The 17,802-nt window shown below is 33.9% G+C and overlaps 1 protein-coding gene across 10 annotated transcripts in view; it reads right to left on the bottom strand.

The window, feature by feature from the left end:
- Window positions 1-17,802, bottom strand: part of DLG1 (discs large MAGUK scaffold protein 1) — a 285,749-nt gene that overhangs the window by 111,490 nt on the left and 156,457 nt on the right. For 9 of the 10 annotated variants that reach the window (XM_047874935.1, XM_047874936.1, XM_047874940.1 and 6 more), the window contains 3 exons: window positions 11,879-11,932; window positions 3,973-4,023; window positions 815-939 (listed from right to left, as the gene is read on the bottom strand). In XM_047874935.1, coding sequence (XP_047730891.1) covers window positions 815-939; window positions 3,973-4,023; window positions 11,879-11,932 — 230 coding nt within the window. The remainder of the gene's footprint in view (window positions 1-814; window positions 940-3,972; window positions 4,024-11,878; window positions 11,933-17,802) is intronic. The other variant, XM_047874938.1, reaches the window with a different exon arrangement.

The raw sequence follows: 17,802 nt of genomic DNA, 5'->3' as shown, positions 1-17,802 counted from the left end.
ACAAGGGAATACGAAAAGTGCCATAATCTATGGCCTAAGGAAATAACAAAATATGCTAAAGATATCTTCTACAATGGAACACTAAATTTAAACAAATTCAAACAAGCACCCTATATTACCCAATATTACTTTCATTCATTCAATTAAGAAAACATATTAAGATACTTAAAACTTGCATAATCTTTACTTTTTGTGGTATGGGATACAAACTCAGGTATATATCATCTCTTGTATCCTAACTAAGTTTATATACATATTTCCCACCAGAAAATAATGGAAAACAGTTTGTGAATGTATTTAAAAATACGAAGGGAATGGGGTGCCTCGATGGCTCAGTTGGTTAAGTGTCTAACTTCAGCTGAGGTCATGATCTCACGGTGTGTGGGTTCGAGCCCTGCGTTGGGCTCTGTGCTGACGGCTCGGAGGCTGGAGCCTGCTTCAGATTCTGTCTCCCTCTTTCTCTGCCCCTCCCCCACTTACACTCTGTCTCCCTCCCTCTCAAAAGTAAACAAACATTAAAAAAGTAATAAAAAATAAAAATACAAAAGGAATTCTACAATTTCTATGAATTTGTTCACATTTAAAACCATCAAACTTATTATTCAAAGTGTTATAATATCAGAGAAACTAAATTCCTGAATGAAAAGAGGGAAACAATGGTTAGAGCACAATCATCTCATTCATTTGTTATTTGAGCATCTACCTTATATTGGTTATTATGATAGTGTTTATTTGTATTGATGCCTTGTTCAATTTGCTTTAAGAAAAATATACAAAGTATGTTCGGCATCACAACATAAAATGCAAAACATACCGTAATCTTCCATCTTGGGCAGCTGCTCCCCCTGCAATAATTTTGGTAATGAAAATACTTGAGTCATCTCCAATGTGTGGGTTGTCCGTACCTCCTGCAATGCTGAAACCAAGCCCTGAATTTCCCTGGGGATAAAGGAAAAAAAAAATTGAGCCTGAATAAGAATTACCTTTATTGGTAGGTTCCTGTCATTATAGGACCTAGAAACTGTACCGACACAAGGAACACATATAGGCAGAGAAAGAATATGAAGATTCTAAATTAAGAAATATAAGTAAAACTCCTTTGTCTCTACGAAGAATTCAAAGGTAGGGGCACCTACGTGGCTCAGTCGCTTAAACATCCAACTTCAGCTCAGGTCATGATCTCACGGTTTGTGGGTTTGAGCCCCGTGTCGGGCTCTGTGCTGACAGCTCAGAGCCTGGAGCCTGCTTCGGATTCTGTGTCTCCCTCTCTCTGCCCCTCACCTGCTCATGCTCTGTTTCTGTCTCTCAAAAAATAAACATTAAAAAAAAAAAAAAAAAGAATTCAAAGGTATTACTTCTAAGTAGGTACTGAGTACTTTTGGAGTCTAGTCTATGGTTCTTTCTTTAAAAGTGCGGGCAATTTGTACTAGGATAAGTCACCCTTCTGCAGAAGTATTGCTATTAGGTCTCTTTCTTTTAGAATGTATCCACTCATGCTTGGTAAGGCAAATTTCTCTAAGAGTAAAAAACTGACGTGATCTTGCTGCTGCAATTATTTCTGGATAGGTAAAACTAACATTATTTCAGCTTTAAAAAAATGGGGCAGGGAATGGTGTTTTTCTTCTGCTAACCTTGCCATCAGCTTATTTTAAAATGACCAAACTGTATCTGCTAAGTCATCATCCTTGACATGTCCCACTCCCCCATCCCTGACATGTTTAGCCAAGACACACAAACAGCAAAAGATATTTTTTAATACTGAAAGCCCAACATGAGAAATCAAATGGGTGAGCTTTCCTGACAACAAAGTCAATTTTGCCAAAGCAGGGTTTTTTACTTGTTTTACATACTATATTTCTGAATAATTTCTTTGAAGAAAAGTTTCTACTGCTACCAAAAAGTCTTAAAGGACAATTGTTCTAAGCAGTGGTATTTAAAAAATGTTTTTTTGTTTTTGCTTTTTAATGTTCTAACTCTGGCTTTCAGGCAACTCAAACACGCAGATATATCTGAACTGATTACTTAACCGTTAATATTGAAGAGCTTAAACATACCTTCTATTATGTGTCCTACAATTCTGTTTTAATATTTTTTTCAGTGTAAACTCTTTAAGAGTTGCTAGAATATCAATAATAGTATCAATAGGTTGTATGAGGTTACCAAGTCACCCAGGTAATCAAGTTCTTTTTTTTTAATTTGCTTTTTCAAAAACAGGTATAATTTACACATAACATTGTGTAAATTTAAGGTGTAAAATGTGTTGATCTGACTTATTTATATACCGCAATATGATTATAACCATTGCTTTAACTAACATCTCTGTCATGCCACTTAACAGTCATTTCTTTCTGTAATAAGAACATTTACGGTCTGGTCTCTTAGCAATTTTTAAGTACGCAATACAGTCTTATTGACTATAATCACTATGCTGTGCATGAGATCTCCAGAACTTAATTCATCTTCTAGTTGCAAGTTTGTATCTTTTAATAACACCTCTCCAATTCCTGGTACTCAAGTGTTTTAGTGAGTGAAAAAACAAAGTACAGTCCTAACTAAATTTAAAAGGCACGGGAAAGGATGGAAAATGAGTAAGATAAAAAAGTTAGAATTATATGTCAATTATATCTCAAGTAAGGTGGAAAAACACCAAATAAATACCATATTAAAATATGTATAATACATTAATACTACGCTTACTGGAGAGTTACTCATCCATCTTACTTGAACAGGTAATCCAAATTCAGGTAGTGGTACCTGTAATCTAGTACACATGTAAAAAGACCCTTTTAGGTCTATTTGCACTCAGAGTGTTTTCACTCTGGCTTGAAATAAGCAAATCTAATTATCTAGGATTTTAGTTTGAAATATACAGACACTCAGCTGCTTAGGAAATTTACTTTTGTAAAACACTTTGTTTCCCCAAAATGCTGGTCAGACAAGGTGGTATTACTAAAATACAGCCATCAATTAACTGAAGATCTTCTTTTTCTTAATGTTTATCTTTGTGTGTGTGAGAGAGAGAGAAGAGAGGAAGTGTGCCCGTGAGAGAGACGACGCAAAACAGGGAAGGGGCAGAGAGAGAGGGAGACACAGAATCCGAAGCAGGTTCCAGGATCTGAGCTGTCAGCACAGAACCCGATGCAAGGCTCAAACTTACAAACTGCAAGATCACCTCGCATCCAATAAGTTGGACGCTTAACCGACTGGGCCACCCAGGCACCCCTTGACTGCAGATACTGCTAAGGAGTAAATGTTTCAAGAAAATTTACACATCTAACTCATAACCTTAAGTTATTTTCTGACTGGGAGAGTTCATAAACTTTCGATAGGATCTTGTCCATTAGAACTATGGCTATTTTTTCTTTTTCCTAAAAAAGAAAACTGATAACAATAACCACATTACTAGGATGCTAAATACTTAAAATCAACAATGTTTTATATGAAAAATAAATAAATGTAAAATTTAGAAACAGAAACATCTGAGAAACTGTTAGACTAGAGGAGCCTAAAGGAGACATGATAACTAAATGTAATGTGGTATTCTGGAAGGGATTCTGAATGAGAAAAACATAAAAACTAAGGAAATCCAAATATAGACTTTAGTTAATAATAATGTATCAATATGACTCATTACTTGAAGCAAATGTATTTTAGTAATGTAAGACATTAACAATAGGCAAAACTGAGGCCTGGATAAATGGAAACTCTTGGTATAACTTTTCTGGAAATCTAAAACTATTTTAAATAAAAAGCTTATTTTTTTAAAGAAAGGTTATTAAAAAAAGGCAACATGTTCTAAAAACACCATGGCTAATTTAATAATATGTGAATTTATAAAAGAAACTAGTATTACACAGTTCTGTTTTTAAATGATCTTTTCCTTTTAATTCTATATGAAAGAGCAGTATATTTAAAGAATTCCTTAAAGCAACAGATTTATGCATAAGAAACTTAAGATAATTAAGTTTTTACCCTTTCAAGTGTGATTTCTTCATATTCATAATCTGCATCAGTGCCATTAACCTAATGAGGAAAAAGAAGTAGCACAGAAATTTAGAGTATAAAATTGGAAATGTCAAGACATAATTTTTGCATGATTTATTAATGCAAACCTGTTAAATATGATAGTAATCAAATAATTTGGCTTTACTGTAATGATTTTAGGTAAAAATTTCAAAGACTGGAAGAGTACAAATGTGATTAATGAGTTGACATTTATGATATTATAACTTCAAATACTGAAAGGGTATGTACAGCTTTTAGTATTATGGAACTCCAACTCTTTTCACTGCCTTGATCCACACATCTAATCAGCTACTAATTCTTATTCATTCACTTCAATTTTTCTGAAAACAATCACCTCTTCATTGTCATCTCTACTACCTTGGTACAAGCCTTTGTTAATTTCTTCTGGATTACTGCCAGTGTAATCTACCCAATCTCTTGGATTAGTATTCTCCACTCCCCAAATCATTCTAATGTGTTTTACACAGATGGATCTTTTCGGAGCCCATGTCTAGTAACATACTCCCTCTAAAGCTTTCAGAAACTCAAATACAAGGCTCTGTATGAAGTGACCCCAATCTATCATTTAGCTTCATTCCTAATATACATAACTCACCTCTTCATGAGCATTACATACCATCAAATTTGAAAAACTTATTACTCTTTCCTTTATATATCTTGCAAGTTCCCACCTCTGCATCTGTTACTTTAGTGTTGTCACAAATTTCACTTATGTATTTCATGTCTAAATTTGATGTCCCATTCAAGTCCTTGTTTATATCTTTTTTAAATATTATTATTTTTGAGAGAGAGAGAGAGGGAGAGAGGAGAAGGAGAAGGAGAAGGAGAAGGAGAAGGAGAAGGAGGAGAAGAAGAAAGAACAAACAAGCAGGGGAGGGACAGAGAGAGACAGAGGTAGACACAGAATCTGAAGCAGGCTCCAGGCTCTGAGCCGTCAGCACAGAGCCTGACACAGGGCTCGAACCCATGAAATGTGAGATCATGACCTGAGCTGAAGTTGGATGCTCAACTGACTGAGCCACCCAAGCGTTCTTGCTTACATCTTATAGACCAAGCACTTTATCTTATTCCTTCCAATTTATTCCCTACTCCCTCCAGGAAGAATTTCCACAGAGGGAGGGTCACTGGTGAAGGGTGAATGGTCCTTGTAATCAGATTAATTTTGGTTCAAGCCTTGCTCTAACATTTCTGATGGGATGAGGCTGCGCAAAATACCCGAGCAAGTCAAATAGGGATTGTGATAAACTGCATTTCTCTAGATGCCTCCCATCCTCCATCCTCCATCCTCTTTTGCAACATGACTAAACCATCCTACCATCAAGAGGTGTCATCTAGTTCTCCTTCCATTCAACCTAGGCAGTTCCTAGATGAGCTTTGTTATAAAGAATATGGCACAAATGATGCTGTGTAATATTTACCTTTGTCTTAGAATGCACTTGCTTAGAACTCAGGAGCTATTATGTGAGGAAGCTCAAATAGCATATGAAAAGATTCAAATGAAAGAGAATTGAGGCCCTTGGCCAAAAGCCCCAGCTGCACTCCTAACTAGTAACAAGCATCAACTGCCAGTCATGTGAATGAGACTATTTTGGATCTTCCAGCCTTTTCCAGTACCCCAACCAATATAAAGTGGAAGAACCTTCCAGTTAACCCAGAAATTCATAAGAAATAATGAATTATTTTTTAGCCACTAAGTTTCAGGGTGGTTTGTTAAACAGCAATAGAATAATGAAACAACAGAATAATGAAGTCTTTTGTAAACTACTTTGTTTTCTTCACCATACTGTAAGAAAGTAACACTTAATTCAGGTCCAGTTTAGGTCCTAGGAAGTTTTTTTCTTGAGGGCTTTTGAAACTCATCTCTTCTACCTTTTTGGGTTCTCATGGCTATAATGGATTCAAGCCCAATTGCTACTGTTTCCTCTTTTTCTCACCTAAAGAGTTTTTCTTCTTGTTTTTGAGATTATGGTTATGAGATTATGTTATATGTTACACATATAATTTTTTTTTTAATCTCAGATTTTGTCGGAGTGCTGACAATACTGCCCCCACCTTTGGCCCACCATCTTGTTCGTGTTCACTTGAGGACCTCTCAGTGTCATGAGTTCTGGACCCTTTGGAAATTAAGATACATACCTTAGGAATGCCTGCCAAGGCCAGGATGAGGCTTGCTTTGGCCTCCCACGAATCTATTGAGATAATATAGTCTTTCCCCTCCCTGATGCACAGGTGGCACCACAAAATCTAATTAAAGTTTATAGTCAATTAGGTGCATGTGAACCCTCCTCTGATCTCATTGCAATGCCCTTCTTTCTTTAAGCCATTTTTTAAAAAGTTTATTGATTTAAATAATCTCTACACCCAATGTGAGGCTTGAACTCACAACCTCGAGATCAAGAGTTGTATCCTCTTCCAACTAAGGCAGCCAGGTGTCCCACTACAATGCCCTTCTGCAAGTCCCATTGCTCTATAAAATCTGTGAACTAAGGTCCAGACGTTGCAGAGAATAGCCATGCAGCTGCCATAGACTGTTGACCACCCGCAGCCATGCAAATAAAGAACTGTGTAAAGTCTAAGGAGTGGTCTGCTTCATTTTTTGGTCTCAAAGTGCCTTCTCAGTTTAGGGGATAGTTTACTGGCCTCCCACCCCCACCTCCTAACAGATTTCTAGGCATCTAGAATGCAGGAGGTTTATACGTATACATATACATATACATAAACATATACATATCCTACCAACTTGACTAGAAGTTCATTCTATCTATCTATCTTAGAGAGAGAGAAAACATGAGGGAGGGGGCAGAGAGAGACGGAGACAGAAAATCTTAAGCAGGCACCATGCTCAGTGTGCAGCCTGACGCTCAACCAACAGAGCCACCCAGGTGCTCTGGAAGTCCTTTTTTATGAGTAAAAAACAAGCAAACAAAAAAAACTTGTATTTGCAGCTACACCATTTTTCTTACTCTAGAGGTTATCTGTATAGTCTTTATTTTCTTGCTAAAAGTCTCAGTCTTTATCAAAGAGGCTTTAATATTACTGATTAATCTATCACATTCTATGCTATTACTTTTTTTTTTATCAATTCTTTATTCTTTCTTTAAAGCTTCTTGAGCTGAATGCTATTTCATTTATGCTGATTACTCTTCTATTTTTAATATTTATTTTAGAGAGAGAGAGAGAGTGCAAGCAGGGGAGGAACAGAGAGAGGGAGACACAGAATCCAAAGCAGGCACCAGGCTCTGAGCTGTCAGCACAGAGCCCGACACGGGGCTCAAAACCACCAACCATGGATCATGACCTGAGCCGAAGTCAGCTGCTCAACTGACTGAGCCATCCAGGTGCCCCAACTCATCCATTAAAGGTAATACATTTTCCTCAGCATATGGCTTTGGCCAAATCCCAGCACTGCTACACTGAGCTCTATTTTTGTTCATTTATTTCTAAATACTCTGAAATTTTATTCTGGAAAACATTTCAACGTAAGTGTGCTTATATGGCCCTTTTGATGGCAGTAAGTAAAATTCCTATATTGTGACCTTATGATTTCTGCTTTAAGAAATTTGGCATTTTTACCATTAAGCCTTCTCAAAAGGTAAACATATGGTAAATGTACTTCGTTCTTAATTTAATGCTAAGTCACTGATATCTAGTGAGGATTCTAGCTAGATAAGAGTGATCATAAAAAGGTGAAAAGTGACTAGACAATATGGACCCCAAATGACTTTATTTCTAAAGCCTCAATAACTTAAAACTGCTATTTCATATATAGAGACAATTCGATACAACATTACACATATTCAAACTGGGCTTCAAAATGCCAAGTACGTTACCAAAGCCAAAAATTACTTTGTAAGTACCACCTCATTGGCAATAAAAGTAAAAAAAAGCAATGGTGGTCTAATATTTTCAACAGCAATATGTTTTCCAGCAAAACTACAAAATGGTTGGTTTGCTTAGCCTTCTTTTTTGTAATTTTACAAAAGGTAAAATTTCCTCTTTTCCAATAGGAAAGAAATGCTTGCCTAATATTTATATTATAAGGTCTATTACTCTCAATTAACAGGATAGGGTGAGAGGTAACATGGGAACAAAATGAGAGAGATCAATCTTCAGGCAAAGTAAATATATTATTAACAAAATAGTTTTTTTCCTTCTTTAAAAATATACGAGTAGACTTAGAACAGTTCCTGAGAACTGTCATTGCTAATATTTTCTAGGTTTTGAATTTATTCTTATCAACAAAATGGGCTTCTGTAGGTGGTCAAAGCTGGAGCAGAAACTAGAAGTCGACTGGGGTCTGACTGTGAAAGGTCTTGAGTGCTGTACTAAGCAATGAGAAATATTCTTTCAAGTTTCTGAGCATCAAGTAGGTTTAACAGATTTTCCAGAAAAGGAAATATGGTAGTATAAAATAAAAATGGAGAGCAAATGGAGAAAAGTAAACTGGTGAACAAATTATGGCAGCAGTCTGGCTGGAAGGCACAAATAGCAAAGACATTTAAGAACAGCTGGTAAATTCCTAAATATTAAAAAAAAAAAATTCTAACATATATGGGAAAAAAAAAAAAAAACCCTACAGAGCTGTAATCAAGAGCAACTAATCTAAAAAAAACCTGGCCACAAAAGAAAAATAAGATTATACAACATATATCAAAGGCAAATTGTATTCCATTGATCTATCTGGTTTTGGACCAGAACAATGCTGCTTTAATTAATGGTGTTTTATAATGTTTTATTATTTGGTAGGGAAAGCTCTCACAGTTACTTTTAAATTTTACTTGGCTATTTTTGAGTTTTTACTTTTCTATACATCAGCACTGTCCAGTTTCTGTGATAAAATATTTTATAATCTGCCTTGTCCAATACAGTAGTTACTACCCACATATAGTTACTAAGAACTTAAAATGTGGTTAGTGCAACAGAGAAACTAAATTTTAAAGTTCTTCCTTTCTTTTTCTCTCACCCCTTCTCCCTTCCTTTCCTACCTCCTTCCCCGCACCCGAACACACTCTCATTTTGGGAACTATTACTGGTACTGTATCAAATTTACAGATTCATCTGGGGAAAATGATGATCTCTGTGTTATCTTCCTGCTCAGCAATAAGAGCTATTCTCTGTTTACCTAGGTATTCTTTTATGCCATCAGCAAAGTTTTATAGTTTTCTTACTACAAGCTCTATAATTTCCTGTTAAGCTGATTGTTAGGTATTTCATATTTTATTGACAGAGTTAATGGACTCATTTCCAACTAGTTACTGCTAGTATATTGGAATAGCACTTATTAATTATTAAGTTGTATAATTTTTTTCTTTTTAATATAATTTGCTTTAATTATGGGTACATATATGCCATAAAGAGGCAGAGGAAAAATTGTAACACAGATATCCTCAGTCCCTTACAGACCCAAAGATTTTAATTTTCTCATCAGCCTACACCGATATACCCAAACAGGACAGACAAATCCTGTTACATAGTCAGTATAAGAGTTCTCCAAAGGAAGATTTAAAAGGAGGCTTAATTTACTAATTCCTTGTTGTGTAGGTTCAACTCAGTAATTCCTTTCTAACTATAAGATACTGAAAGTCAAGATTTTATCTATCAGTATTCATGTGACTCATAGTTCCTATTAATATGTAATTTCAATTAAAAACTTCAAAGTCTAAACTATTACAAGGTAAGAATCTAAAAATAAGAATGTATTGGGAAGAAGAAAATGTTCTTCCTAATGAAGAATTAACATAACTAAATACAAAGTATTAACCCCAAAAGAATTTACATTAAGATTTTACTAAATAATGAAGAGCAGCATTTAGCCTGATTTAAAAATATTACAGTTATCAATTACACAATACATATCGAAAAAGTGAAGCTTTTAGTATATAAGAAAACTACCAAAGTCCAATCAAATGAATTTTTGTAACCTTCACTATTTGTGGTATGTCTTAAGGAAAAAAAAGACAAACAGATGGAAATTATTTCAACAGATTACTTCATTTCCATCTTATTACTGAAATCAGTAAGAACTGAGAATTTTTGTCCTCAACTTTGCCTTCCCCTAACATTTTTTTACTATTTAAAAAAGAATAGGAATGCACAGAGACAGAATCAACCCCAATGCCAATAAAATTATATCAATTAATACTGAAAATCGACTATAATACAGCATACTTAATGGTAAAAGACTGAAAGCTTTCTCCCAAGGATCAGGAATAAGACAAGGATATTTGCTCTTGCCACTTCTATTAAACACTGAAATAATGGAGGTTCTAGGCAGGGCAATTAGGCTAAATAAATAAATAAATACATACATACATTCTGATTGTAAAGGATGAAGTAAAACTATCTCAATTTGCAGATGACATGATCTTATATAAAAAATCCAAATGAATCTACACACTAAAAAACTAATGAATGAGTTCAGTAAGGTTGCAGGATATAAGATCAAAATCTATTATGTTTCTAAATGAATTCCTAAAATTCCATTATACTCTAATACACTAGCAATGAAAAATCCATAAATGAAATTAAGAAAAACAATTCCATTTATAATAGCATTAAAAGAGAAAAATACTCAGGAATAAATATTAAACAAAAGAAGTATAGGATTCGTACAGTGAAAATTAAAACATTTCGAGAACAATTAAAGTTGTAAACAAATGGAAAGCCATTCTGTGTTCACAGATTAGAAGATATAATATTGATAAGATGGCAATACTGCCCCCATTTACCTACAGTCAAACCAATCCCTACCAAAATCCTAGTTGCCCTTTTGTTGCGTGCAGAAATTGACAAGCTGATCCTAAAATTTATACAGAAATGGAAAGAACCCAGAGTAGCCAAAACAAACTTAAAAAGTTGAAGGACTTATACCTTCTGATTTCCAATCTTATTACAAAGCTACAGTAATCAGGACTATGTGGTACTGGCATAAGGATACACATAAAGATCAATAGTAGAGAATTAAGAATCCAGAATAAACCCATATATTAGTAACTGATTTCCTACAAGGGTGCCAAGACCATTCAATGTAGAAAGAATAGGCTTTTCAACAAATGGTGATGGTACAATTGGACACCCACATGTAAAAGAATAAGCCTGTACCCTTACCTCCACAATATATAAAAGTAATTCAAAATGGATCAAAGATCTAGATGTAAGAGCTAAAACTATGAAACTCTTAGAGGAAAACCTAAGTGTCCTCATGATTTTGGATTAGGCAGTGTTTTAAAATACAGACTGCAATCAACTGTAGTCCAAAAACAGGGAAAAAAGGACTTACAGTCTATAAAATTATGTACCATTTGATTAAAAAAAAAAAGCACAGGAACTACCTCTACTTAAACATCTCTGAAGACATTTTCCTTTGGAGTAAAAAAAATGTTAGATTAGATTCTGCTGTTCTGGTTATTTATCTTTAAGGGCTTTTTAACAAAGTAAGTTTACAGAGAAGCACTAATCAATTTAATACAAAGTTGTAACTATTTTAACATCTGAACATATACATATATGCCTGGGTACTAAAAATCTAGTCACTCAAATAGATTTCTAAAATGACTCTGAATATATGGCACTGTTTAAGTGACTACTAGTCAGAGATAGCCTCTAGTGAAAATTAGTCATTAAAAAAAATAAACCCTAAATTTCTATTTCAACATTTCTGCTTTGCATAAGTATGGGGAAAAAAACCAAAGAAGGACAGTATTGCTTCACTGACTTTAACAACTACAGCTTAGTGACAGAACATCACAAGTCCAATGTATTAAAGAAAATGAAGATGTTACCTTTGTATATGTATCAAAAACTGAACAGGTAAAGCAGAATTATTTAAATGTGTGGAGGAAATTGAACTTACATAACTCGATGTTTCCAAGCTATCTGTGTTGACCAGTACTGGAGGAGGGTTTGCCTTAAAGAAAGAATTGTAAATGTGTTAGCTTAACAGGAAAATTGACACATTAATTACTAATGTCCATAAATGTTAGAAGCATATGAAAGATTTGCTATTTCTTAAATTTTAATTTTATATGAGCTTTTCATATGTTAATCAATGAGCCAGTTTCCAGCACCAGAAGATGAAAAGAATTAAGTATAAACAGTTAAATTTGATTTGCTTTTGAGAAATAAATTATTTCTGCTAAAACAGACATAATTTTCTTAAGATCTGTGAGAAAGTTAACCAGCCTTCTAAAAAAAAACCCACAAATATTCTTTGTATAAGAACTCTTCCTTGGTAATGCAAGCTGGTGTAGCCACTCTGGAAAACAGTATGGAGGTTCCTCAAAAAACTAAAAATAGAACTACCCTACGACCCAGCAATTGCACTACTAGGCATTTATCCATGGGATACAGGTGTGTTGTTTCGAAGGGACACATGCACCCCCATGTTTATAGCAACACTATCGACAATAGCTAAAGCATGGAAAGAGCCCAAATGTCCATCGATGGATGAATGGATAAAGAAGATGTGGTGTGTGTATGTATGTGTGTGTGTGTGTGTGTGTATGTATATATATATATATATATATATATATATATATATATATATATAATCTTATACCTAATACACACACACACACACACACACACACACACACACACACACACACTGGAGTATTACTTGGCAATCAAAAAGAATGAAATCTTGCCATTTGCAACTACGTGGATGGAACTGGAGGGTATTATGCTAAGTGAAATTAATCAGAGAAAGACAAAAATCTTATGACTTCACTCATATGAGGACCTTAAGAGACAAAACAGATGAACATAAGAGAAGGGAAACAAAAATAATATAAAAACAGGAAGGGGGATAAAACAGAAGAGACTCATAAATACGGAGAACAAACAGAGGGATACAGGAGGAGATGTGGGAGGGGGGATGGGCTAAATGGGTAAGGGGCACTAAGGAATCTACTCCTGAAATCATTGTTGCACTATATGCTAATTTGGATGTAAATTTAAAAATAAATAAATAAATAAATAAATAAATTGATTAATTAATTAAATAAAATTTAAAAATAAAATATCCACCATATGCTAACTTGGATATAAATTAAAAATTTTTTAAATTAAAAAAATATTTAAAAAATATAATAAGCGTTTAGTTACATTTTACTTGTTCTTTACACTTAAATTTAAGGGTTCTACTATCATATCACAGTTCCCAGAAAATATGACATATAACATCGCTGCTTTAATGAAGTTAATAATTTCTTAGGCCTAAAACTTTGCTATTTGAAATAATCTTCTCTGTCATTTGAAAAGTGTACACCCTCTCTTTATTTCTCAAAAATGCTGCCAGTTTGTCCCTTCCTATTTAAACTTTCTAATAAACTTTCTAATACAATTATTTTAATAAAGTTATTTATTGCCATAGAAAGAGAAAAAAAAAAGAACTCTTCCTGAGTTGTCAGAAATCATTAGTTTTTTTATTCCCAAGGATACCACGAAGATTCCAATCTTTTATCACCCAGAAAAAAAAATCTCTATTTTCAGTTGTAATTATCGCTTTCCACCCGTTATTCTAGACAACTCTCCGAATAACAATGGTCAAAAATTCAAGAGCAAAACAAACAAAAAAACAAGTAGAATAACATATCTCTAATTATGTATGGATTGAAAAAGGCATGGTTTTCTGGGTAAGCTGGAAAGTAATTATTATGTAGATGAAATAAAATTTAAAGAATAAAATGCAATAAACACCAAATGAAAAACATATCCAGACATACATACCAGAAACGTATGTGATCCCCCCTCAAAATTATCTTTCTTCTATATGAGTATAAATGTACCATATCAAATGACATTTACATACATTCAAAAAGACAACTATCCTTTAAACAAATTTTAGGATATGTTTATAAACATTAATAGTTCTGCTATCCCAATTAACTAAAGAATTATACATAAAATCTATATGAAAGAAACATTATACACAAAATAACCATCTTCTTCCAAGTATATGGGCATTTCTAAGAGGTAAGTGTTCAGAGTTCAAATGTTTTAGGCCATTTTCAGCAAAGTACTACATCTGGATGATAATGCGATAAAATGCTTAAAGACAACACAGTTGCATGGTTAAACAACCATATAATATGCAACTGGGCTACATGAAGCAGATTAAAAATGAGAATATTTTATTATATATAAAATTATATATTATAAAAATATTATATATAAAAATTAAATATACTTTACATGCAGTTCTACCTTTGAATGTAATAATCTATTTTCAGATGACTTAGTGAAAACCAAATCTATGAAGTACAAATACTAGTTATATAAGATTATTAGGTAAAACTAGTCAACTTACAGACATTTGAGATTTTATGAGTATCTGAAATTATTCATCTCCCAGTGACCCATTGAGATTCCTCAAATTCATAATATTTCACTTCATTAAAAAAATTAAGGGCACAACTTTACCTTATTTTGCTCAAGCAATTACAGAGGATAGCAAGAAAGAAAAGGGTACACAAAAAAAAGTCACAAAAGAAGTTACATTCTTCAAAAATTAAGGCAACAAAGCCTTTTGGTTCCCTCTGCCCATTTATTAACAAACATACAATGAAAAAAGTCTGTTATCATCATCATTGCATAGAAGTTATCTTCTGATTCTAGTCATATAAAAAGTCTATCTGATATTGAATGATACAATGCGTTAAATATACTTCAAATAAAATAATGACAATGAGAGGTCAGGAATGAGAGGGATTATGGATCATATGAGTGCACATGAGTTGATGATTGCTGGAGTTTAGTGATGAGTATACATGGGAATTCACCGTATTACTACTGCCTCTACATGTAAGGACTTTTGAAATTTCTTTACATTTCATTACATTTCTTTACATTTCATTTACATTTTCTACATGTTGAAATTTTTCATAGTAAAAAGTAAAGCAAAAAAATTATATTGAGACAACTATTCAGTTTGTGGGATGTGAATAACTAAGACAGTTGTGAAATACTATAGGTTAGAGTTGCTATTAAGATATTAGCATTCACATCATAAAGCTGATTTCAACTTTAAAGTTCAGTTCAAAATAAAAAATATAGATGAGTGGAATAATCTGTAATTTTGACTTAAAGAACATAGTAATATATAATAAAGTTATTTTTATATGTATCTTATAATTAACGTGGGAATGATCATATTTGAAGGGAAATGATGCTAATAACATGAAACTGGACAAAAACCAGGAATGTTCACATTGAGGATTAGGCAAGAATTTCAACCAAAAGTACTATCAGGATAAGAAAACCTAGCCATTTAAAAAGATCATAAAAGATGGTCTCAAATAGAGTCTATAATAAATGAAGCACAAGAGGCATGATCTGACTGCCTCAAGTTTAACTGCCTAAAATAAAGAAAAAATATTTAAGACTGTGTTAGAAGGTAGAGAATTAAAACATTTAATTTGGAATACACTATACTCTTACTTAATCACTTGAGATTTTCTAAATTCTTGTATCACAAAATACAGAAATAGTATCTGACAAAGTAATCCTCCAAAGCTCTCAAGGAGGTAGGAATGAAAATTAAACGGGTAGCACAATTTTAATGTGTTTGAAGGGTATGGTAAACAATGCAGAAAGGCACAATACCCTAGCAACAAAAAGCTAAAGAACAGGCTACTTCTGAAGGGAGAGATGCAGAAAAACCTGGCCACAGAAAGTACATACTTTCAAACAGCTGAGGTAGAAAGAACACTAAAATCAGAAACGGTAGCAAATCTGGTTAGCTTAAGACCTTGGGATCTGTAAACGGGATAGTGGGTAGCAGAACAGGTGACATGAAATTATCAGCTCTGCTTAGGAGTCAAACAAAAAAACTTAAGAAGAATCTATTTGAAAATTATTTCAAATGAAGAAAAACTCTTCCCTGCACCTCACTTCAAATGACATCAAAAGACTTGGTTCTAATGATGTTTCTATCTCACTCTACTATTCAGTAACTCTGACTGTATAGGTAAGTCATAAGTGTTCTTGAAACTCATTTTCTCCATCTATAAAGGGACAGCAACACACGCCTTTACCCAAGAGGACTGTGTGAGGATTCAGCAAATAGTAAAGGAAAATTTGTTGTCAACCATAGAAACCAACATATACCGTTGTATATAGTATATATAACAACATATACCATTGTGTATGTTTCAACTAGGACAATAATGAAGTCCTACAATTCACTTAGAGATTTACTAAAGGGGGAAGGGATATTCCAAAAAGAGAAACTAACAAACCCCTGAGAATTTGACCCAAGTATCAATAACAAGACTCAAACATAATTTTGCTCATCCAAATTTTTACTATTCCATCTCATTAATAACGGGCCTCATAGGGATTGCTGCTGTAACACAATGCAGCATTCTTACACAACTTCAGAAAGCAGTATTACATTAAAAAAAAAACAAACTGTTAAAATAATTCTAAAATCCCGTTATTTAAAACAGGCCCAAATTAGGAGTTTAGAAAATGTGTTTATGCTGTGCATTGTATTTCTCCTTCTTACTATTTATCAAAGTTTCATTATGTTATTTGCTTAATGACAGTCTCCTTCTCTCCTACTAAATTATAAAAAAAGTGTTTTTTCATATGAAGAACTCACAAATCCCAGAACACATCTTGGATTCTAATTTGAGACATTGCATTAAAAAAGTTAAATGCTATCACTTAGGTGATCAATTTAAGTTAGAGTGAATGTAAAAATAAATAGGATGGATTCTGAGAAGATGACAAAATAGGAAGCAACACAAATTTGTCACCTAGACAACAACTGCACTGGCAGAGTCTATCTGATATATCTATTTTGAAATTCTACTGAATCCCAGAATAGGCTATAGGAGGCTTGCAACTTCAGGGGAAGTACTGGATGGTAAATTGTGGTTAATTCAATCATCTCAGCTCTTAGCACAGTAGCAGCTGTCCAACTCCCACCCCTCTGCCCTGTAACAGTTAGCTGTGCAAGTGTTCTTGGAGTTGCTGGCACAAAACTTGCACAAACTAGGAGGGACAAAAAAACCTACTCTCCAAATATAGGGGATCTGTGCTCTGATTGCTAACTGCTGCTTCTGATCACAGAGGTGCAGACAAAGAAGCATGGCCATTATTGTTGTCTTCCCATTGATACAAGCCCCTCCCCCTCTGGTTCAAGTGACACCCAGAGGATTTAAAGGGCAAACATCTCCTCCCACCATTTCATTTTTCTATTTTTCCCCTTTTGAGAGTCAGACACAGACACCTAGGATAGTCAAAAGTAGTCACATATATAAGGGAAATTAGAAAGCCACTGTGCCTGTCCAGGGAAGGTTTAGGCAAAGAAAAGACCTAAGGAAGACCTTAAGTTTGTACTGCAGACTGATTTCTTGGCACAGAGCTAACCTACAACAATTAAAACAATAACAACAATAACAAAAATAAAAACAAAAAACAGCAAACCTTAGGAAACAGGAGAACCTGATTTCCAGAGTTAAAGCATCATAGGAGTCAAATGTCCAGTTTTCAGCAAAGAAACCAAAGGCATGCCAAGAAACAGTAAAGAGTGGCCCAAAGGAGAAAAAGAAAGAATGAAAGAAAGAAAAGATAAACTGCCTTTAAAAAAACCTGGTGGCAGACCTACTAGACAAAGACTTTGAAACAACCATATTAAATAAGTTTAAGGAACTAAAAAGGAAAGTAGACAAAATGAAATATGGGGAAATTTATAATAGGTAAAAATGGAAAAATCTATAAAAAATAAAAAAGTTAAAAGGAAATTCTGGGGTTGAAAAGTTCAATAAT

This window comes from Prionailurus viverrinus, chromosome C2 (assembly GCF_022837055.1).
Source record: "Prionailurus viverrinus isolate Anna chromosome C2, UM_Priviv_1.0, whole genome shotgun sequence".
NCBI classification, from domain to species: Eukaryota; Metazoa; Chordata; class Mammalia; order Carnivora; family Felidae; genus Prionailurus; species Prionailurus viverrinus.
Note: the sequence above shows the minus strand (reverse complement) of the source record. Positions and strands in the feature narration are given on the sequence as shown.